A 17,696-nucleotide genomic window follows, 5' to 3' on the forward strand; every position below is an offset into this window, starting at 1 on the left:
AGGGTCGGGTGCTGCCACGCGTGCGTGCGTGCGTGCGTGTGTTGTGTGCGCGTAGATGAAATAAAGTGATAAAAAAAGAAATGGAACGAAAAAAAACGGAAATAAAGTCGAAGATGTGTCGTGTACACACGACAGAGGATAGAATGCGGATGTCGAGATTGATTGAAAGGACAATCGCAGTGATGATGATGATGCGAATAACGTCTGGGAGTGGATGGGCACGCGAGTTTGCGACACGTCGGACAGACAACGCGGGCGGTTCGTTCGTTCGTTTTTCTTTTGGGGGGGGGGGGAGGAGCAGGAGGGAGGGTGTGTGTGGGTGGTTCTTGCCAATGAAAGGGGAGAAGGGAGGGGAAGATGCGAATAGTGCGAAGCAAGGAAGGTGCAGTACACAACAAGAAAGGGGGAGGCGAAAAAGAGAATAGGGCAGACGGGGAAGAAAACGAAGAGAGGAACAGCAATGAATTGAGAGACGAGCAGGATATGCTTCTTCAGACACTGGCCAGATTGTAAAAGGTGGTGGGTTGTGGGATAAAAGAGATGATCAAGTGAGAGAGACGAGGTGTGGCCCTGGTTTGGGGGAGGGGATCGAGAGGAGGAGCCCGGCAGAGGAAAATGGGCTAAAAAGAGAGGCACACAGGCAGGTACGAGGGGCGGTAATTATGGAGCAGGTACGGAGTGTTATTGACAGCAATACGGAATACAGACTATACGTACGGAGTATTTAATTGTTCGTATAAATTCGCGGTCTGGTAGTCATAATCGCTACAATTAATAGTAGCCGTGACTGATGTAGCGAATCTAAACGGAGTATGAACAGATCGTACGGAGCGAACAGTCCATGGTACACATGCACTGATAGTAGCTTGATAGTCACGGGCGCGGGTTAAAGGAGTTCGGAGTCGAGGGGAGAGTGGCATTTTCAAGATGGACGAAAGGGAAGAAGATGGTGTATGGCATGTTTGAGCATTGCAGTAGCCACAAGCCACAAATGAGTATTTGATAGGCTGTTCCATCCAGACAGTTGGCTTTTGCACTTTTGAAAGACCTTTTTATACGAACAAAGATCAAAGGCTATGACTCTGACTCCGTACCTATATTTCTATACCCGTACTCGTACTCCCGTACCTGTACTAGTTGAGTTAGTATTACCTAGTGGTAGTTCCCATGAGGATCCCTTCTCCTCCTCCCACTTGACGTGCTCTTTGGAAGACGGCCTTGTTGAGACTCGTCTGTAGCCCTCCGTTAAATCCGCTCTCTCAACGGAACAGCGTCATCGCCCCGCCGCCACTACGGAGAGGTAATTCCGCTATCGCAGAGTACGAGAATCACTAGCAGACTCTCACGTAGATGTGCAGTAGCCCTGTTAGTCGCGCAAGTCACGTAAATTACCACTCACACACAGAACCTCTCTTCCATAACTGGTACCGTCGTATGACAGGGAAAATGTTCCCGTCAATCTCATGATTTATTTACCATGGTATTATCCCGCCCTCCGTATCCCGTTATTATATACCACCCTTGGACATAATACAGGACAGCGGCCAGTGGGACACACACACACACACACACACATACATCAACTGGCAACACACCCATCATCATCCCTGTACCGTCCATCACTACGACGTCCTCAACTTGTACTAGTGCGAGACACCCCTGTCCCTTATTAACCGAGTACTACGATGTAATAATACCATCGTACCCCTTGCTTTGCTCCGTCGGCGCGTCCACAGGCGTCCCTCTCTTCTCAGTTCTGGTCTTCCTCCCCTCCATTCCAGTCCGACCCTCAGGGGTATGGAAGGCTCCCCACCCCCCCTTCTCTCCCGCCGTGGACTGTGGCGCTGTTCTGAAAACTCCGGCCATGAGAGACAAAAATCGAATGGTTAATTAAACGGCATATCCAGAGTGGAGGGTACGAGTACGACTGTGTCATATCTGCTGTCACGGTCTACTAGTCAGGCCCCCCCCCCTCCCCCCACACTGGCAACGGAGGGCGTACTCTGCCTATCAGTTGGGGCGCGAGTGATAACTGCCGCACCAGGTGAAACGGCTGGCCCTCCCTCAGTTGATGATGAGAGAGTCCTCGATGCACGGTTCCCGCAGAACCGAATAGAAATAGATGCATTGTATCAAAACATGCTCCACGATGATCACACTGAGTTTCCATAGATAATGAGAGTAATACTAGTACATCCACCTTGCACCACGCTAAACGTGGGCTGGGACCAAGGGTTCCTGCTCTTCTTCTCCAGGATTGATGCTACTCGCACAACTCGTACGAGTACGAGTATATGTATTATTAAATATATACTATGTAGCAGTAATATTACTCCGTATTACTCGACGTTCGCGCTCGGTATTAATACGATATATAGTACGGAGTACTATACACGTACAAGTGAGCATGTACGAATACTCCTCGTAGAGTCTACAGATAGAAATGATGTAATTGTAGCCCCCACACTTGCTTCTCTATATCCGAAGTTTTTCCGTGGGCTTTACTATACTTTCCTACGTAAGGAATAATACGAGTAGTGGCAGTAGGTAATAGCTCTCCATCCAACGCGTACCGTTCCCTCGCCAAGAGCTGTTAACGATCCCCCATCACGACGACTGTCAGACTCCGTGCCAACAAAAATGTCTATGCGAACGGCTTTCCGTCGTACGGCAACTGTCGCTGCCGCCCGCCCAGCTTTCGCCCGCGGCTTCCACGCCTCCCCTCGTACCCTGGTCAAGGTTGGCGACGAGATCCCCGATCTCGAGGTCTTGCACGAGGACTCCCCCGGCAACAAGGTCAACCTGGCCGAGGAGTTTAGCTCAGGCGACGGATATATTGTCGGCGTGCCCGCTGCCTTTTCGGGGACCTGCTCCAGCAGCCATGTGCCCTCATACATCAACAGCCCCAAGCTCAAGGATGCTGGCAAGGTGTTTGTCGTCTCTGTCAACGATGCGTTCGTGTATGTTGCCTACTCCCCTTCTGCTCCTCTCAATTGCATCCTCCTCCATCCACTAACAGATCGTATTACTCCCGCATAGCATGAAGGCTTGGGCAGACCAGCTTGACCCTGCTCGCCAGACCGGAGTAAGTTGGGTCCTCATGTCTCCTTTCTCAAACATTTTTATATCTTGGCGGGACCTGTACCGTATGGCTGACCCATACAGATCCGCTTCCTCGCCGACCCCTCTGCCACATTTACCAAGGCCCTCGACCTCGACTTTGACGCCTCGGCCATCCTCGGTAACGTCCGTGGCAAGAGGTACGCTCTCCAGGTCAAGGACGGCAAGGTCACGGCTGCCCACGTCGAGGCCGACAACACTGGATACAATGGTGGGTCGTTATTCCGCTCGCAATCATGGCAACAGCACCCACAAGAGTCGAATATGCTGACAGTGAAACGTACAGTCTCCATGGCCGAAAAGGTTCTCGAGTAGCCATGCCGGTGATCTGGACGATGTCGGTGATGGCTTCGATATGAGACAAGCAAGGCAGGCACGTATCCGGCACAACGGCAACAGACAGGGTAGGGGTGTATGTTATTACTATACGGAAAAATACGAGTCAAACAATATTACAATACATGATTGCCTAATGCTACTTACTCTATAATAATCTTTTTTTTGTGTCAAATCTCTGTATAATATGTATGCTGTGACTCATGTATTTACATTTACTCGAACCTGTATTACCCGAGATGCAGACAGCACCGCGAATTATTAGTCAGATCTGATAACCGGGGAATCTGCGGATAACAAGAGCACGCCGACCCCGCAGGCTCGACTGATAAAAGAAGAAAGAGGGAAAAAACGAAAGGAAGTCTTCTGGTAGGGAGCAATATAATGGAGATAAATACTAAAGGCAGAAAAAAAGAAATTCGAGATCAGAGAGATGACTAATAAAAGACCACACAGTGTAAATAGCCCCTCGAAGGAAGCGAAAGAGTCCCAATGGCCTGTAAGATACTAGAGGGAAAGAGCAAAGGCCAAGCGAGGGGCCGTCATCATCCCGCTCGCCATCCTTCCGTAATCGTCGCCGTACAACCTAAACACACCCAACCGCCTCTCCTCCTCCTGCCTCTTTCCCCTCCCTCACCTCTTTCTCATCACCCTGTCATTCTATCTCTCCCCCCCCGGCTCCCTGTCTATACCTTGTTCCTTTTTCCCCCTGCTTATCAGGTAAACGCAGAAGAAGAAGAAAGACGGAACAGATATAGACAAAATCCACACCTACATCACGCAACGCCTCGTCATCATATTTGGCCGGATTCGGATCGTCACGGTCGTTGTCCCCCCCCCCCCAAAACCCAACCCAACCCACCACCACTACCACCGCCACCGCCACGATCAACACCAAGTCATAAAGCATATCCAGCCTATCTTATTCTCATAATCGTTTTCTTAGTAGAGGGCTGTTCGCTGCATCAGTCTCGTCAACGTCCTCTCCTTCCTTGTCTATACAAAAAGAGGAACACCTCGGACAAGAAAGAGAGAGAGAGCCACACACACACACACACACACACGAAGTCAGAACGGCGAGACCCGAGAGAGACGTCAAGTCATTTTCTCGTTCGATCACCCACTCGCTGTCGAGTCGCAGCCCCCGCCGCCAACATTTCCTCTCCCAGGAAGAGAAAGGCTGCTGAGGCGTCCATCAACTCCATCGACGGAGAACACGGTCCCCCTGGAAAGAGGGCCATCGCCTCAGCTGCCCGTATAACCGCTCCTCCGACCCCTGTCACGACCGGCATGGACTCTGAAGAGGACTTTATGTCTGCCGTCTCTAGCGAGGATGAGCTCATGAATGACGACAGTGGAGACGACGTGTCGGGGCCTGATGGTATGCATACCTTCCTCCCTCTACACAGATTCACGAACCCTTTCTGGGATGGCTGTCCTGATACTAACATGCCGGAGAAACAGACTTTGACGATGGCGACTTTGACGAACCCGATCCCGACTTCGGCATTAAGGACATTGAACCTGCCAGGAGGCAGGCACACGTTGTGCCCTTCAAGGTCTACGAGCCGTCCGACATCCAGTATCAGCAGGACGAGATGATCAACGAGGTCAACATGATACTCGACATACGCAAGGAGGATGCCGCCATCCTGCTCCGGTACTTTCGATGGAACAAAGAAAGGCTGCTCGAGGACTATATGGACCGTCCTGAGCGCGTGCTGGAGGCGGCTGGACTCGGCAGCACGACGACGAAGCCGCCGCAGCTGGAGCAGATTCCCGGCTTCGTGTGCGACATTTGCTGCGAAGACGGCGAGGACTTGAAGACGTTCGCCATGAAGTGCGGGCACCGATACTGCGTCGACTGCTACAGGCAATATCTGCAGCAGAAGATCCGATCCGAGGGGGAGGCGGCTAGAATACAGTGCCCGTCGGATGGCTGCGGGCGCATCCTGGACTCGCGGTCCCTCGACCTGCTGGTGACGGCAGACTTGGTGGATAGGTATCACGAGTTGCTGAACCGGACGTACGTCGAGGACAAGGATGTCTTCAAGTGGTGCCCCGCACCGGACTGCCCCAATGCTGTCGAGTGCGGGGTCAAGAGCACGAGCTTGGGCAAGGTGGTGCCGACGGTCGAGTGCCGGTGCGGGGAGCGGTTCTGTTTCGGATGCCCGAACTCGGATCATCAGCCGGCGCCGTGCGAGCTGGTGAAGAGGTGGCTGCGCAAGTGCGCCGACGATTCGGAGACAGCCAACTGGATATCGGCAAACACAAAGGAGTGTCCCCGGTGCCAGTCGACGATAGAGAAGAACGGCGGGTGTAACCACATGACATGCCGCAAGTGCAAGCACGAGTTCTGCTGGATGTGCATGGGCCTGTGGTCGGAACACGGCACGAGCTGGTACAACTGCAACCGGTACGAGGAGAAGAGCGGGTCCGAGGCGCGCGACGCCCAGGCCAAGTCTCGCACGTCGCTGGAGCGCTACCTGCACTACTACAACCGGTACGCCAACCACGAACAGTCGGCTCGGCTAGACCGCGACATTGCGCAGAAGACGGAGCGCAAGATGATGCAGCTCCAGACGGCCTCGGGCATGTCCTGGATAGAGGTACAGTACCTGTCGTCGGCCTCGCTGTCGCTCCAGACCTGCCGCCAGACGCTCAAGTGGACCTACGCCTTCGCCTACTTCCTGGCGCGCAACAACCTGACCGAGATCTTTGAGGACAACCAGAAAGACCTCGAGATGGCCGTCGAAAACCTGTCGGAGATGTTCGAGAAGCCCATTGCCGAGCTGTCCAATCCGACTCTCAAGGTGGACATAATGGACAAGACGTCATATTGCAACAAGCGGCGACTGATTTTGTTGGATGACACGGCAACGAATCTAGCTCAAGGTATGTTCTTCTTTCCATCTCGGTTTTTTTTTCTCTTACCTTTATTTGCCTTCCCTTTTATCTTTCTCTTTCTCTGTCTGTCCCTTCTCCGACTACTAGATTCGACTAACACATCATAGGTAAATGGGCATTCAACGAAGACTTTACCACCAAGACTCGTTGAAGAAGGTCATATCATATGCTCTACTACCTTTCTCTTTTTCTTTCCTTTTTGTCTTATTTTAACGAATACATGTCTTAACGCATACATATGCATCCCCCCTTTTCTTCCTCTTTCAAAATTCCCCATCGTATGAATTGAAAAATTCCAGTCTTATCAAAGAAGAGAACATGACAAAGCCGGATGGAAAAGACGTTGGCTGGTTTTTTCTGGTGTTGGCGTCTTTTTTTTTTTTTGTATTTTACATTTCGTTTTTTCTTCTTTCATTTTTATAAAAGGAAGAAAACCAATGATATAAATGGATTAAATGAATTGCCGTGTTGGACTTCTTTTTATCCAAAATTGTTTCTTGATACTTGACGAGGGTACATGACTAATGATCTGCTGGTATTCAGGAATGGCAATACTTGGGGGTGAACCACAAGCTGATATCCGGATGAAGATGTCTATAGTCATAGCAGTAGAGTTAGTATTCTTTTTTTTTAAAAAAAAAAAAAAAAGATAACAATAATCGTGAAAACATGTCGATAGTCGCCTCCACTTTGTAATCATGTCACAAAAAAATGTCAATGTCAGGAATGCACGGAGTACAAGAGTTGAATAAAACTGATTTTCAAAGTCTGAACGCCAATGCGATATCATATATGTATACATCCTCATCCTCTCCGACTCCCAAACTCCATTCCCTAACCGCTAAAATCATTTCCAGAATATAACAAGTCCAAAACAGGACTAGGATCAAGACTTGGGGAGAAACTAAATCAATGAAAACCCCTCAGAAGAGAAGAGAACAATGCTGTTCAACAGGGAGAACGCTAAACCTTAGAGAAGAAGAGGAAGGAAGGGAAGAAGAAAAGATTCAAGTCTACACCCTCTTAAATGAAAAACGGGACAGGTTCAACTTGGTCAGAGGCGCAGCCTCCAATTCGGCATCGTCCCCTTCATCATCCTCGTCACTGTCAGGGACGATCTGATCCTCACTCCCTCCGTTCGACCTGTGAAGAGCCTCGAGCTCCTTCAAGTCAACCTTGGGAAGCGGCACAAACGACGGGTTCACGGGCACATCACCCACACCCCTGGGCTGCTGCTTGGAGGGCGTCGTCTTTCGGGGCTTGGGCGAGTACGATGCGCTCAAGGCCCGGTTGCCCAGACGCTGCAGGGGCGTGGGGCGCACGCTGCTGATGCCTGTGGATGGGGCCGTGCCCGGCGTCGAGCCGGCGCTGAAGACGGATGAGACGGTCGATGTCGCCGCCGATGCTGGTGTGTCCGGGGCCGCTGAGTTGTATGAGAAGCGCCTGATGTTGGTGGATCTTGAGGGAGTGTGGGCAAAGGCCGACAGTCGGCTCGTCGACTTGGGAGGTGGCATGGCCATCCTGTCCGGGGACGGAGAGAGCTGCTGCTGCAAACTGGCTTCAGGCACCGTCTCCCCAGCGGCCTCCTGACTAGGTCCCCGACTGCTGCCCTGGACACCGACGTCTTGGCTCGACTCGTCAAACACAGAAATCGGCTTGCCACACTTGGGCGATCTGAAACCATCAATGTCGGGCAGATTCACGAGTGCTTCGTTGATGGAGTCGTCTGAGAGCAGGTATGCGTCGCTCCTTGCCCTGCGGGGACTCCTCCTCGTGGGCTCCTTGGCGCCAAAGAACTTGCTCTGCTTGGGAGACCCGTCCTGCTCAGCAGCATCCTCACAGAGCCGGGCCTTCTTGGGCGGCCTAGTCTGGTTCTCCGTCTTCTGAAGGGAGCTTGGAGCGCTCCCGCCAGTCAGGTTAGTGGATATCGGCTTCGAGGGCTTCGAGTTGTGGCCCATATCCGACAGCATGTTGGAAATCGGCTCGGTGCGGCGCCTGTGGATCCTAGGTGAATTTCGTGTAGGTCCCGCATCGGGACGCCTCGCGCTTCCCGATGACGGGAGAGTGCTGGGCTGGTCCAGGTAGGGTCTTGGGAGGGGGAAGACTCTAGGGACCAGGCCACCGTCGGTCAGCTGGGCTACGCGCTCTGGATCGACAGCGAAGCAGTTCGTGTCCATGGAGCCCATGGGAATGCGCTGGTGGCTCTTGAAGTACGATTTTATAGGTTTCGTAGACGGCTGACTGGGGACGGCGGTGGCACTGGCGGTGGCACTGGCGGTGGAGGTGGCAGCCTGAGAATGGCGCCTCTTGCTGGGGGTGACGGCGATCGTGATGGGAGCCTTAGTAATGGGGTTCACCTCAGCCTTGGCAATGGCTTGGGCGAGGCTCTTCTCCACGTAGGCGCCGATGAAGGGCATCTCTTCGGCCGTACGGGTGCCATCCAACTCGGTGAGGTGGACCAGCCCTTCCGCCTCTGGACAGTAGACCCATTGATGGAGAAAGGTCAGCTCGGCCTGATAAAACTGGGTGAGGTAGTTTTCCGAGATGCGCTTCCCCTGGAACTGGAGCATGCGCACAACCTTCTCAGGCGTCTTCGACGTTCGAAGCATGCGGTAGGCCGTCTTGAGTCCCACGCTGGGCAGACCGTCGAGGTAATCGCAGCCGCTGAGGATGGCCATCCTGCGGAAGTCTGCATCGCTCCAGCCAGTGAGAGACACCTCGCGACAAGCACAGAAGTCTCGGCGGTTGATCTCGATACAGGCTCCGTAGCGGTCCATCTTGGTGAGCAGACGCTTGGCACCAAAGACGAGCAAGTCGGAATCGTCTGATATGATGCCGTCGATGAGACCCTTGCGTTCAAGGTAGACGAGCTGGGCGTCGGCCTCATACGGGGCAACGACGTAGGGGACATTGATCTTTTTGAGCTGGTGGATGAGAGAGGCGGCCATCTCGGGGGTGACGTCGATGCACTTTTGGAACTCCTGGGCGGCCAGAGACGGTTTGCCGGCCTTGATGTACCCCAGAGCGGCCTTTTTCTTCTCGTCTCTGCTCTTGGCGCGGGCGTCTTCGGTGGCGGCCTTGCTGGGCAGATAGTCGCCGTCAAAGACCATGTAGGGCTTGACGCCAAATTGGCAGAGCAGGCGGATACGATGCATGCAAGCCGTCACATACTTGTCAGTGGGCTTGCCTTGGCCGAGCTCAACGGCGCACGAGTAGGCGGCGCGATGGAGCCAGCCATAGCCGTCAATGCCTAGGGTCTGGCCGCGAAAGTTTTTGACCTCTGTGGGGCGTTGTATAGATTTGAGTAGGGGTAGAAGGCCTACGAGTAGTAGATGATGAGCATCGTGAACGGTTCGGGGGTTTGGGAGAGTGTGGCTTTACCGGAGACACCCATGACCGCAGCTGGCTACAGGACTGACAGCTACAGAACCGGGGACAACACACCCAATGCGTCTGGCAATCCGGCAGTCTAGAAACCTGACAGCCAATCGGTTTCAAGTCCGGAGCGACATGAGGCAGAGGAAATAATCAAGAGAGAAGACACGGGGATGGGCGAGATATGAACGATAGACGCGTGCTCCTCCCGAGGAAAAACAAGGGCGAGGGCGAGAGAGGCAAGGGATGTAGGAGGGAGAAGGAGGGAGCAAGACGGCTTTGAAGCTTGTATAGTTGTCAAGAAGAAGAGGGAGAGGGTCGTCGAGAGTCGAGTTCAAAGAGTCGAGAGCTTTGGCGCAGGAGGAGGAAGAAGCCTGAGAGACGTTGCTAGAGGCTGAAGTGATTGCAATATGGGATATGGAGAAATGGAAGGTACGTCGTTGATGTGGGACGCGCCTGCCCCATTAAAACCAATTAATCCATGGTCGTCCTTGGAGGCGCGTCTGGGGGAAGGCGCGATGGTCTTCCCAAAGAGGTATGGTCCAACGGTGGACAAAAAGATACGTGCAACCATGTTTAATGTCAGACTGTATTAAACACTCAGGGACAGTGTCAGTAATATCGCTGATTTGTACTCTCCCTCTTACTATTATCAGCAGATATGGTACATCTGTACTCCGTACTCTCGTTTCATATGATTGTGATAGTACGAGTAATACTGCTCTGCCCTGTATTTGACTCCTACGCTGGCTGCGGCTACTCTCAACTATCGCGTACCCCTTTCCTTGAAGCGTGTCCACCAGATGCACCCCCAACCTTGTCACCACGGTCAGGCTCAGCAGTTGCCAGCATCTCCCACAGTCGCCAACCACCAGCGCGCGATACAGAGAGGGCAATCAATGGGCATCTTTTGCATTACGGTGAAGCCGAGACTTGTGACGAGTACGGACCCGGTGTACGTGTTTTGCATGTACGGACGAGTATGCAGTATTATTATATGTAGCTGTATTAGTAGTAACATGGCAAGCAGTACCTGTAGATACTATAATTTTCAGTGGCATCCTTGGGAAGAGCCCTTCTGTGGCTTGACAGTGTATACAGCAACTACATGTACGGCACACGCCACGTCCGACGTACGTATAGGCAGAATATGAAGAGGATTAGACAGCAGTCATGGTGGAAAGCGAATAGGAGGGTGAGCGCCGGTGATTGTATTATTGTGTTTTCCATTATTTTCACTGTTATTACTCTACTCGTTCGTACTTTTTCGTGTGTGGAAAGATCATGTAGAGTCAGTGATTCGAAGCCAGCTATATCAGGTATCAGTACATCCAGCCAAGCGCGTCATCACCGTCAGTCTTAAGTACCCTATACATACCTCCACAAGCTCCACGACTAAAGTGGGATAAATCATAACCGGTAGCACCCACAAAATCTTTCACATGGTGGAATCTTTCATCCGTCGGACATCAACGCCGCAACATCGAGGCAACAACATCAAGGCAAAAGAGGAATATCGAGAGCAACAGATTCAAGGCATACAAGACGCTTGCAAGGCATCCGTCATCATCACCATCATGCCCAGCTCTCTTCACAAGACGCGTAAGCAAATCGCCAAGAAGCGCAACGGCGTCCCCACAGCCCTGCACGAAAAGTCTCGGGACTCTCTCCGTCTACACAAAGCCAGCGTCCGCGATCAGAGGTTGCACAAGCTGTTTGAGGCAAGGAACAAGAAGGAGCAGCCTATCTGTGCGTTCCCTACACCGCTTACCTCCCATGGCAATAGAATCATGGTGATGATGGATCGGCGACTGACCTAGCTTGACAGTGGAACGGGCAACATATTTCCATGAAAACGTTCACGAAAAGAATGGCGAGGCTCTCAGTGAAGAGACTGTCAAGGGTCTGATTACTGCGTGAGCGTGTTTTGAGATATCCCATCACCTACCAAGAAATTCTGTTTGTCTAACTGGGGGGGGGCGCAGCTTTATCCATCAATATGATGAAGAATACAGTGACCTAAAAAAGGCCCGCCGTCCCGGTCGTCCAGGCACAGCCAGGGAGGAACTCCTGAAGATCAAGATTGCCGCTCTGAATAGGGAGTATGATGAAGGATTCTGTACGTTGTTCTTCCTTCATTTGACAAGCCCCCCTTGCCCTCTTCTCGTGCTAACACATCTCAGCCATCCCCGACGTCTTGTCATCGGAGAATGCTAAAAAGCTGAGCGTATGGGAGGGCTCGTGGCCCTATCTGACTACCATCCCGTGGGTCAAGGTGTCTAGCTCGGGCCAGACGAGGCCTACTGACTTCCCGACAAAGGGGTTGAACTGAGCTTGCCGGCGGGGGGGACAGTTGGATTGACACGATTATGATGATTGACGACACATATGATGGCTTTGAAACACATGCAGTCGGTTCCCTCTCCCTCCCAGCCCAACAAGGTGCTATGAGCGGACTGATGGAGCACGCACCGAGCAGCTTTGTGGGGAGGACAGAAACGAGAGAGAGAGAGAGAGAGCTCGCGCTATACACAGCGAAGACCAAAGGGAATGCTAGCACGTTGTTTAGGGGTCCGCCACCTGGCTGAACCAGATGCTCATATACAACAGTGTTGCCGAGGCATATGATGCTCAGCGCAGATCAAACTGTTCACCAAGAGACATGCACCAAAATATCGGGTACATATAATCACAGGAGGCTTTCAATGGGAACGAAATATAAATCGCAAATTCCCCTTCTCTACTGACACTCTATAGTATTTCACTACTTGCATTCGTATTGCCATAACTTGAATGTGCTCCTTTAAAACAGTCTGTCCCCGTGTTTGTACAAGACAGCAGTCACGTGTTTCCGCGCATTCAGGAGTTGAAGCCACGGGGAGATTCCTCCAGGCTCCAAGGCCAATGACCCCATATTTTTTTTTTTTCAAAGCTCCCAGATTGCTTTTCTAATTTTTCATTACAGCGAACAAGAAAACAAAAAAGTCCTTTTATCCATCTTCTATTCAACCCCATCCAATATTGTCCATCATCAGATATTCCCCTCACATCCCTATACCCTATATTCCTACCCAGATTCCTATCCCATCTTTCAAAATGCTCTCCATCAGGACCCTGGCACGCGCATCCGCGCCCCGCGCCATCCGCATGGCCACCACATCCACCATGCGCAGCGCCCGTCCCTCAATGTTCGCCTCGGTCAAGCCCGTCGCCGCCGCCGCTGCCATGACCAGCCGCACCTTTTCTGTCACGGCTCGTCGCTGGGCAGCCGAGAACAAGACCGAGTCGGATGAGGAGCTCTCTGCCAAGCTCGAAAGCGAGATCCAGATCGAAGAAGACATGAAGACCTCCGAGCAGGAGCCCGCCAGCGTCCGTGATTTCCTGGCCAATACGCCCTTTGAGCTCATCGATACTCCTGGGAAGGAAGTTGTTAAGCTGGTTCGTCAGTACAATGATGAGAAGTATGTTTTATCAATAGAAAACTCCCCCAGACCTAAGCCCCAGAGGAAAAAGAAGGAGAAGAAGAAAAAAAAAAAGCTAACAATTTTCCAAGAATCACCGTGAGCTTCTCCATCGCCGACATCACAAACTACGACCCCTACAGTCAAGACACGGCCCTCGAGGACGAAGAGGCCTTTGACGAGCAGCAGTCTTCCTCCGGCAACTCCAAGCGTGCCCCTGACGAGGACCTTGCCGAGGAGGAGGAGGACCTCGAAGACGATGAGCCCTCCGCCCCCATCAACCTGTCCATCCTGGTCGAAAAGCCCGGCAAGGTCCCCGGCGCCCTCAACATCGACGCCACCGCCCAGGACGGCGGTATCGTTGTTGACAACCTCTTCTACTTCGACGACGCATCCGTCGCCCGCGCCGAGACCCCCGAGTCCGCCCAGGCCCGCGCCGACATCTACCCTGGCCCCCCCTTTGGCAGCCTCGACGAGGACCTCCAGGTCCTGATGGAGAGGTTCCTCGAGGATCGCGGCATCACCCAGACCCTTGCCGTTTTCGTCCCCGACTACGTCGACGTCAAGGAGCAGAAGGAATATGTCCGCTGGTTGAGCAATGTCAAGAAGTTTATCGACACTGCTTAAAACACCTCACCATCCGACAACGTCCTCCCCCCCCCCCCTTCTTGTTGAGCATAACACGCGCATATCTCAACTTTGTAAAATCTCCCACTCTTGTTGTACAACACATGTTACTCTTACTGTTACTATTATATGAGGAAACCTCCCCCCAAAAAAAGCCAAACCAAAACAATACAAATCACGATGAATGTCACATTTCAACACGCAAAAGCACGTCAATGAAAAAAATCACATATTGGTCTCTCTGTGTAATAATATAGAGCATGAGGAATGCCTCTTCAACTCTATGTGCACACATATCCGTACCTTGTACCTGTAGACAATCCTGTCATGTAGTGACCATGAATTTAGTATGCATATCCCGATATTATTCCAAACCCCATATAGAAACATAAAACGCCCGAGGTCTGTTCTGCCAATTATTGTAATGTGGATTCCCCGTTCTGCCATCTTGTCTAAACCAGAAAAAAAAAGATAAGAAATAACCGATGATAAAAGGTGACAGTTCAAAAGGATCATCTTCTTATACCCGCTGCCCTGTAAAATAAAGTAAATAGGAGGAAAAAAAAGAGACATGACCATCAACATTGTCTAATAATGGTGGTTCTGTAGAGAGGGAGGGAGGGAGAGGTAGGAGGCAGATATCCAATTCTACACAATGCCCTCCAAGTTCCAGTCACCCTGTTGAGCACGCTCTAGAACCTTCTTACCCTTCTCAGTCAGGTCAGGTCTGCCACCATTACCGGTAATATGCTCAAAGAAGACGGGCTTGAAGGGAGTCTTCTCGGCTTCGCGCTTGCGTGCCAGCTCCCTCTGGGCTTCCTCTAGCTCGATCTTGATGCTGGTGGCCTTGGAGAACTGCTTGGACTTGATGGCGTCGGTGACGCCGCCCCAGAAGGTGAGAGACTCGTTAGGGGCCTGCTTCTCCTTGGGGGGCACCAGCTTGGGGGCCACGGAGAGGGGGCCAATGTCGATGAGGACGTGCTGTTCCTCTGCAGGGACGGATTTCTATGGCGAAGGGTCAGTCAGTGCCTGTCATGGCAAAGGAAGACGACGTCGACTTACAAATGGCCTGGTACCAAGAGAAAACATAACCTTCTCCCTCCAAGCGCCGCTGATCCTGGCGAGGACAGCATCGTCGGGAACGTCCTGAATGCGCGTCTTATCATCATTGTCCGGGTTATACCTGAAGATGACACCGTCGACCTTGTTTGTGTAGCGGCCCAGCCAGCCCTCGTCGTAGTAGTGAAGGATGACCTTGATCTTGGTGGCGGGACAGGTGACGTAGGCCATCTCGCTGGCCGAGACGCTGAGGGAGCCCCTGAGCAGGCCGCCCAGGTAGGCAGCCGGGTGGGTGAGCTGGTACTCCTCGCCGCCGCGGTTGTCGAGCGTGATGAAGATGCCCATGTTGTGCTCTCCAGGCATGACTTTGACCGAGGTTCCGGTGAACTTGGCCGTGATCTGGTCGAAACCCCTGGCGCTGATGCCCTTTTCGGGGCAGCTGACGTAGAAGGCGCTGACGGGGGGGTGGTGAGAGGTCTGCTCGGTCAGGTAGGAGATGCGGACAGTCTTGGCTTCGGAGGAGGGGGTGCCGTGCTGGGGGACCGATAGGGAGAGTGACGAGTCGTTCTTGTCGGATTTGTTCCCCGATCGGAGACCTGAGAAGCCGCTCTTGGTACTGCTGGCCTTGGAGGCGACATTGGCGGTCTTGACGAGAGGGGCATTGTCTTCTGTCTCCCAGTTGCACTGCGGGTTGGGGCGAGGTATATGTCAGTCCTTGTTTCTTGCTGTTTGTCTCTTATCCTCTTCTTCTTCTCTTCGCCGTTTTGCTCTCTCTTTTTAGCGGCAATGAGAGTGGGGAGATGCGGAAACATACGCGAAAGAATTCTCCTAGGACAGAGTTGTAAGGCTTGCAGGGCTTGCCCTTGATATACTTGAGGTCTTTGGTCAGCCAGAATCGGAGGACCTCTAGTGTGCGGTCGAGTTCATCGTCCGAGGTCCCAATGGCGACAAAGGCATTGGGAGCATCTATGTAGTTCCAGTATTCGAGGTTGGGGGTGGGTTCGAGAAGCTGGGATGGCAGTGAGAATCTCACTGAAGCGAGATCGGCAACACCGATAAATCTGTTATCAGGTTTGATTAGTATCATATCCCGTACGTCTTCTTCTCGCGCGCGTTGCATGTATTCTCTTCCCGACCATGATGAGAAAACCTACTTTCTCAGAATACCAAGAAAAGTCTTGAGCTTGGAGCCATCGCTCTGATGCTCGTCCGTAGTGGCAGCCGTCTCAATTTCGGCGGTGGGGGGAACGGATGACGCCATGGTGTTTTTACGTCTTTGGGGGGGGGGGGGGCCCCGCTCAGGTTGCTTTGAAGAGAGGAGGGCGAAAAAGGCCCGGTATGGGATATGGTTCCCTTGTAGGGTGGTTGTCGTTTTTTTTTCCAGCTTAGTGTGAATAGATGAAGACGGTTGGTCTTGGGATGAGGATGAGGATGATGGTGACGATGATGATAAGGAGGGGAGAAAGTGAGAGATTCGGGAAGAATATCAGGGTCCAAGGCGGTGACGGAAAGGAAGAGGAGGGGAAAGCTTGTCGGAAAGCGGGATGTTCGTACTGTGCGGAATTGGCACAGAGGGTATTCAGAGAGTCAGCGCCTGTATTATCGGGAGTTATAGAGGACCCGGGGGAATTACAGGGGGTCCCTTCTGGGGGTTGTTATTTTAAGCTACGGTGGTGCACGAGCGTCAAGGACACCACCTCGACGCCACTGCCACCGCCACAGATGGATGGGAAGATGAAGTCAGCAGGACTGTACAGATTACAGATTACAGATTACAGAATCCTACCAATACCCTCTGAAATAACATGATAATGAAGAGTATTGTTGTTTTGAGGAATCTGTATGACAGTATAGACTTGTAATCATGGCCTTGTTCTTTTTTTTTTCTTTCTTTTTTTTTTTTCGCTTCATTTTGCTCTGTGATGGATGATATTATACGGTAATACCACCGATACCTACTACGTATATTAACACAAGTAAGTATGGAGGATAGCAATATCGATACCAGTGCTCGTGGTGAGCCACGCCCAATCATTGATATGGGGTAGTCAAGTCTAGCGGATGATACTACCCGAGTGATATCATGGTGCCTCTAAGGCTGAGTAAGGTGATGGCTGCCATTATTAAACCAATCTACGTGACTATGTAGTCAGCAGTCGAGACGGGTCACGGGATCCGGGATCTCCGTCCATCGTCTTATCTCTTTCCTTATCATGAGTATCGACAGCGTCAGACACTGACAGGTAGGGATCATATGGCACGCCACGGATAACGTCATACTCAACAGCCTCACCACCACCAGAGATCCTATGCCTCTCCCCTCTCTCGTGTGACGTCCCCTTCTCATCCTATGACGATCAAGTGCAAACATACGTCAGACCAGCTGTTCAGAATGATCAAGACGCGGGGAATATGACGAGACTAGTTCAAAAAAAAAAAGAGGGAAAAAAAAGAAGAAGAAAAGAGGATTTTGTGCAGAGCCGCCCACGCCACTCCTACCCAGGTTTCCGGGTTAATTGGCGTGTGGGGTAATGTATATGATTTTGTGTGTGGGTACGACAGACGACCATATGAGCCACGATTTTCATCTTTGAATACTTTGTGCGTGTGTGTGTGCGTGCGTGTATGGTGTGTTTCTCTCTGCTTTCTGAGTGTCTGTTTCTTGCACTTGGTTGGATCGTAAAAGAATAGGGTTGATCGGATACTTTCTTCTTGTCTCGTTCCAGTAACCCTTGCATGTCAGTTTCAGCTGGAAGGAAGGCCCACGGTGGATAAGAAAAACAAGGTGAAGAACTATCGCCGGACGAGACC

General features: G+C 51.9%; 6 protein-coding genes across 6 annotated transcripts; 4 read left to right on the plus strand and 2 right to left on the minus strand.

Moving 5' to 3' along the window:
* Window positions 1-2,640: 2,640 nt before the first annotated feature.
* Window positions 2,641-3,435, plus strand: GMORB2_1306 (uncharacterized protein; the record flags this gene model as incomplete). Its single annotated transcript, XM_035463288.1, has 3 exons — window positions 2,641-2,960; window positions 3,040-3,085; window positions 3,166-3,435. 3 exons carry the CDS (start codon window positions 2,641-2,643, stop codon window positions 3,433-3,435), a joined length of 636 nt encoding a protein of 211 aa, XP_035324712.1.
* Window positions 3,436-4,746: 1,311 nt separating this feature from the next.
* GMORB2_1307 (ariadne-1) lies at window positions 4,747-6,514 on the plus strand (the record flags this gene model as incomplete). Its single annotated transcript, XM_035463289.1, has 3 exons — window positions 4,747-4,837; window positions 4,921-6,351; window positions 6,471-6,514. The coding sequence occupies 3 exons, from the start codon at window positions 4,747-4,749 to the stop codon at window positions 6,512-6,514; spliced, it is 1,566 nt and encodes a 521-aa protein (XP_035324713.1).
* An 862-nt stretch (window positions 6,515-7,376) lies between these two features.
* GMORB2_1308 (exonuclease 1) lies at window positions 7,377-9,757 on the minus strand (the record flags this gene model as incomplete). The annotated part of the gene is made up of 2 exons (XM_035463290.1): window positions 7,377-9,682; window positions 9,745-9,757. The coding sequence occupies 2 exons, from the start codon at window positions 9,755-9,757 to the stop codon at window positions 7,377-7,379; spliced, it is 2,319 nt and encodes a 772-aa protein (XP_035324714.1).
* Window positions 9,758-11,315: 1,558 nt separating this feature from the next.
* GMORB2_1309 (translation machinery-associated protein 16) lies at window positions 11,316-12,070 on the plus strand (the record flags this gene model as incomplete). The annotated part of the gene is made up of 3 exons (XM_035463291.1): window positions 11,316-11,487; window positions 11,789-11,857; window positions 11,922-12,070. The coding sequence occupies 3 exons, from the start codon at window positions 11,316-11,318 to the stop codon at window positions 12,068-12,070; spliced, it is 390 nt and encodes a 129-aa protein (XP_035324715.1).
* A 764-nt stretch (window positions 12,071-12,834) lies between these two features.
* GMORB2_1310 (complement component 1 Q subcomponent-binding protein, mitochondrial) lies at window positions 12,835-13,826 on the plus strand (the record flags this gene model as incomplete). The annotated part of the gene is made up of 2 exons (XM_035463292.1): window positions 12,835-13,199; window positions 13,292-13,826. 2 exons carry the CDS (start codon window positions 12,835-12,837, stop codon window positions 13,824-13,826), a joined length of 900 nt encoding a protein of 299 aa, XP_035324716.1.
* A 648-nt stretch (window positions 13,827-14,474) lies between these two features.
* Window positions 14,475-16,146, minus strand: GMORB2_1311 (oxysterol-binding protein-related protein 9/10/11; the record flags this gene model as incomplete). Its single annotated transcript, XM_035463293.1, has 4 exons — window positions 14,475-14,831; window positions 14,889-15,569; window positions 15,700-15,946; window positions 16,040-16,146. 4 exons carry the CDS (start codon window positions 16,144-16,146, stop codon window positions 14,475-14,477), a joined length of 1,392 nt encoding a protein of 463 aa, XP_035324717.1.
* Window positions 16,147-17,696: the final 1,550 nt, after the last annotated feature.

The sequence above is a fragment of the Geosmithia morbida genome (genome assembly GCF_012550715.1).
Source record: "Geosmithia morbida isolate 1262 chromosome Unknown scaffold_1, whole genome shotgun sequence".
Lineage (NCBI taxonomy): Eukaryota > Fungi > Ascomycota > Sordariomycetes > Hypocreales > Bionectriaceae > Geosmithia > Geosmithia morbida.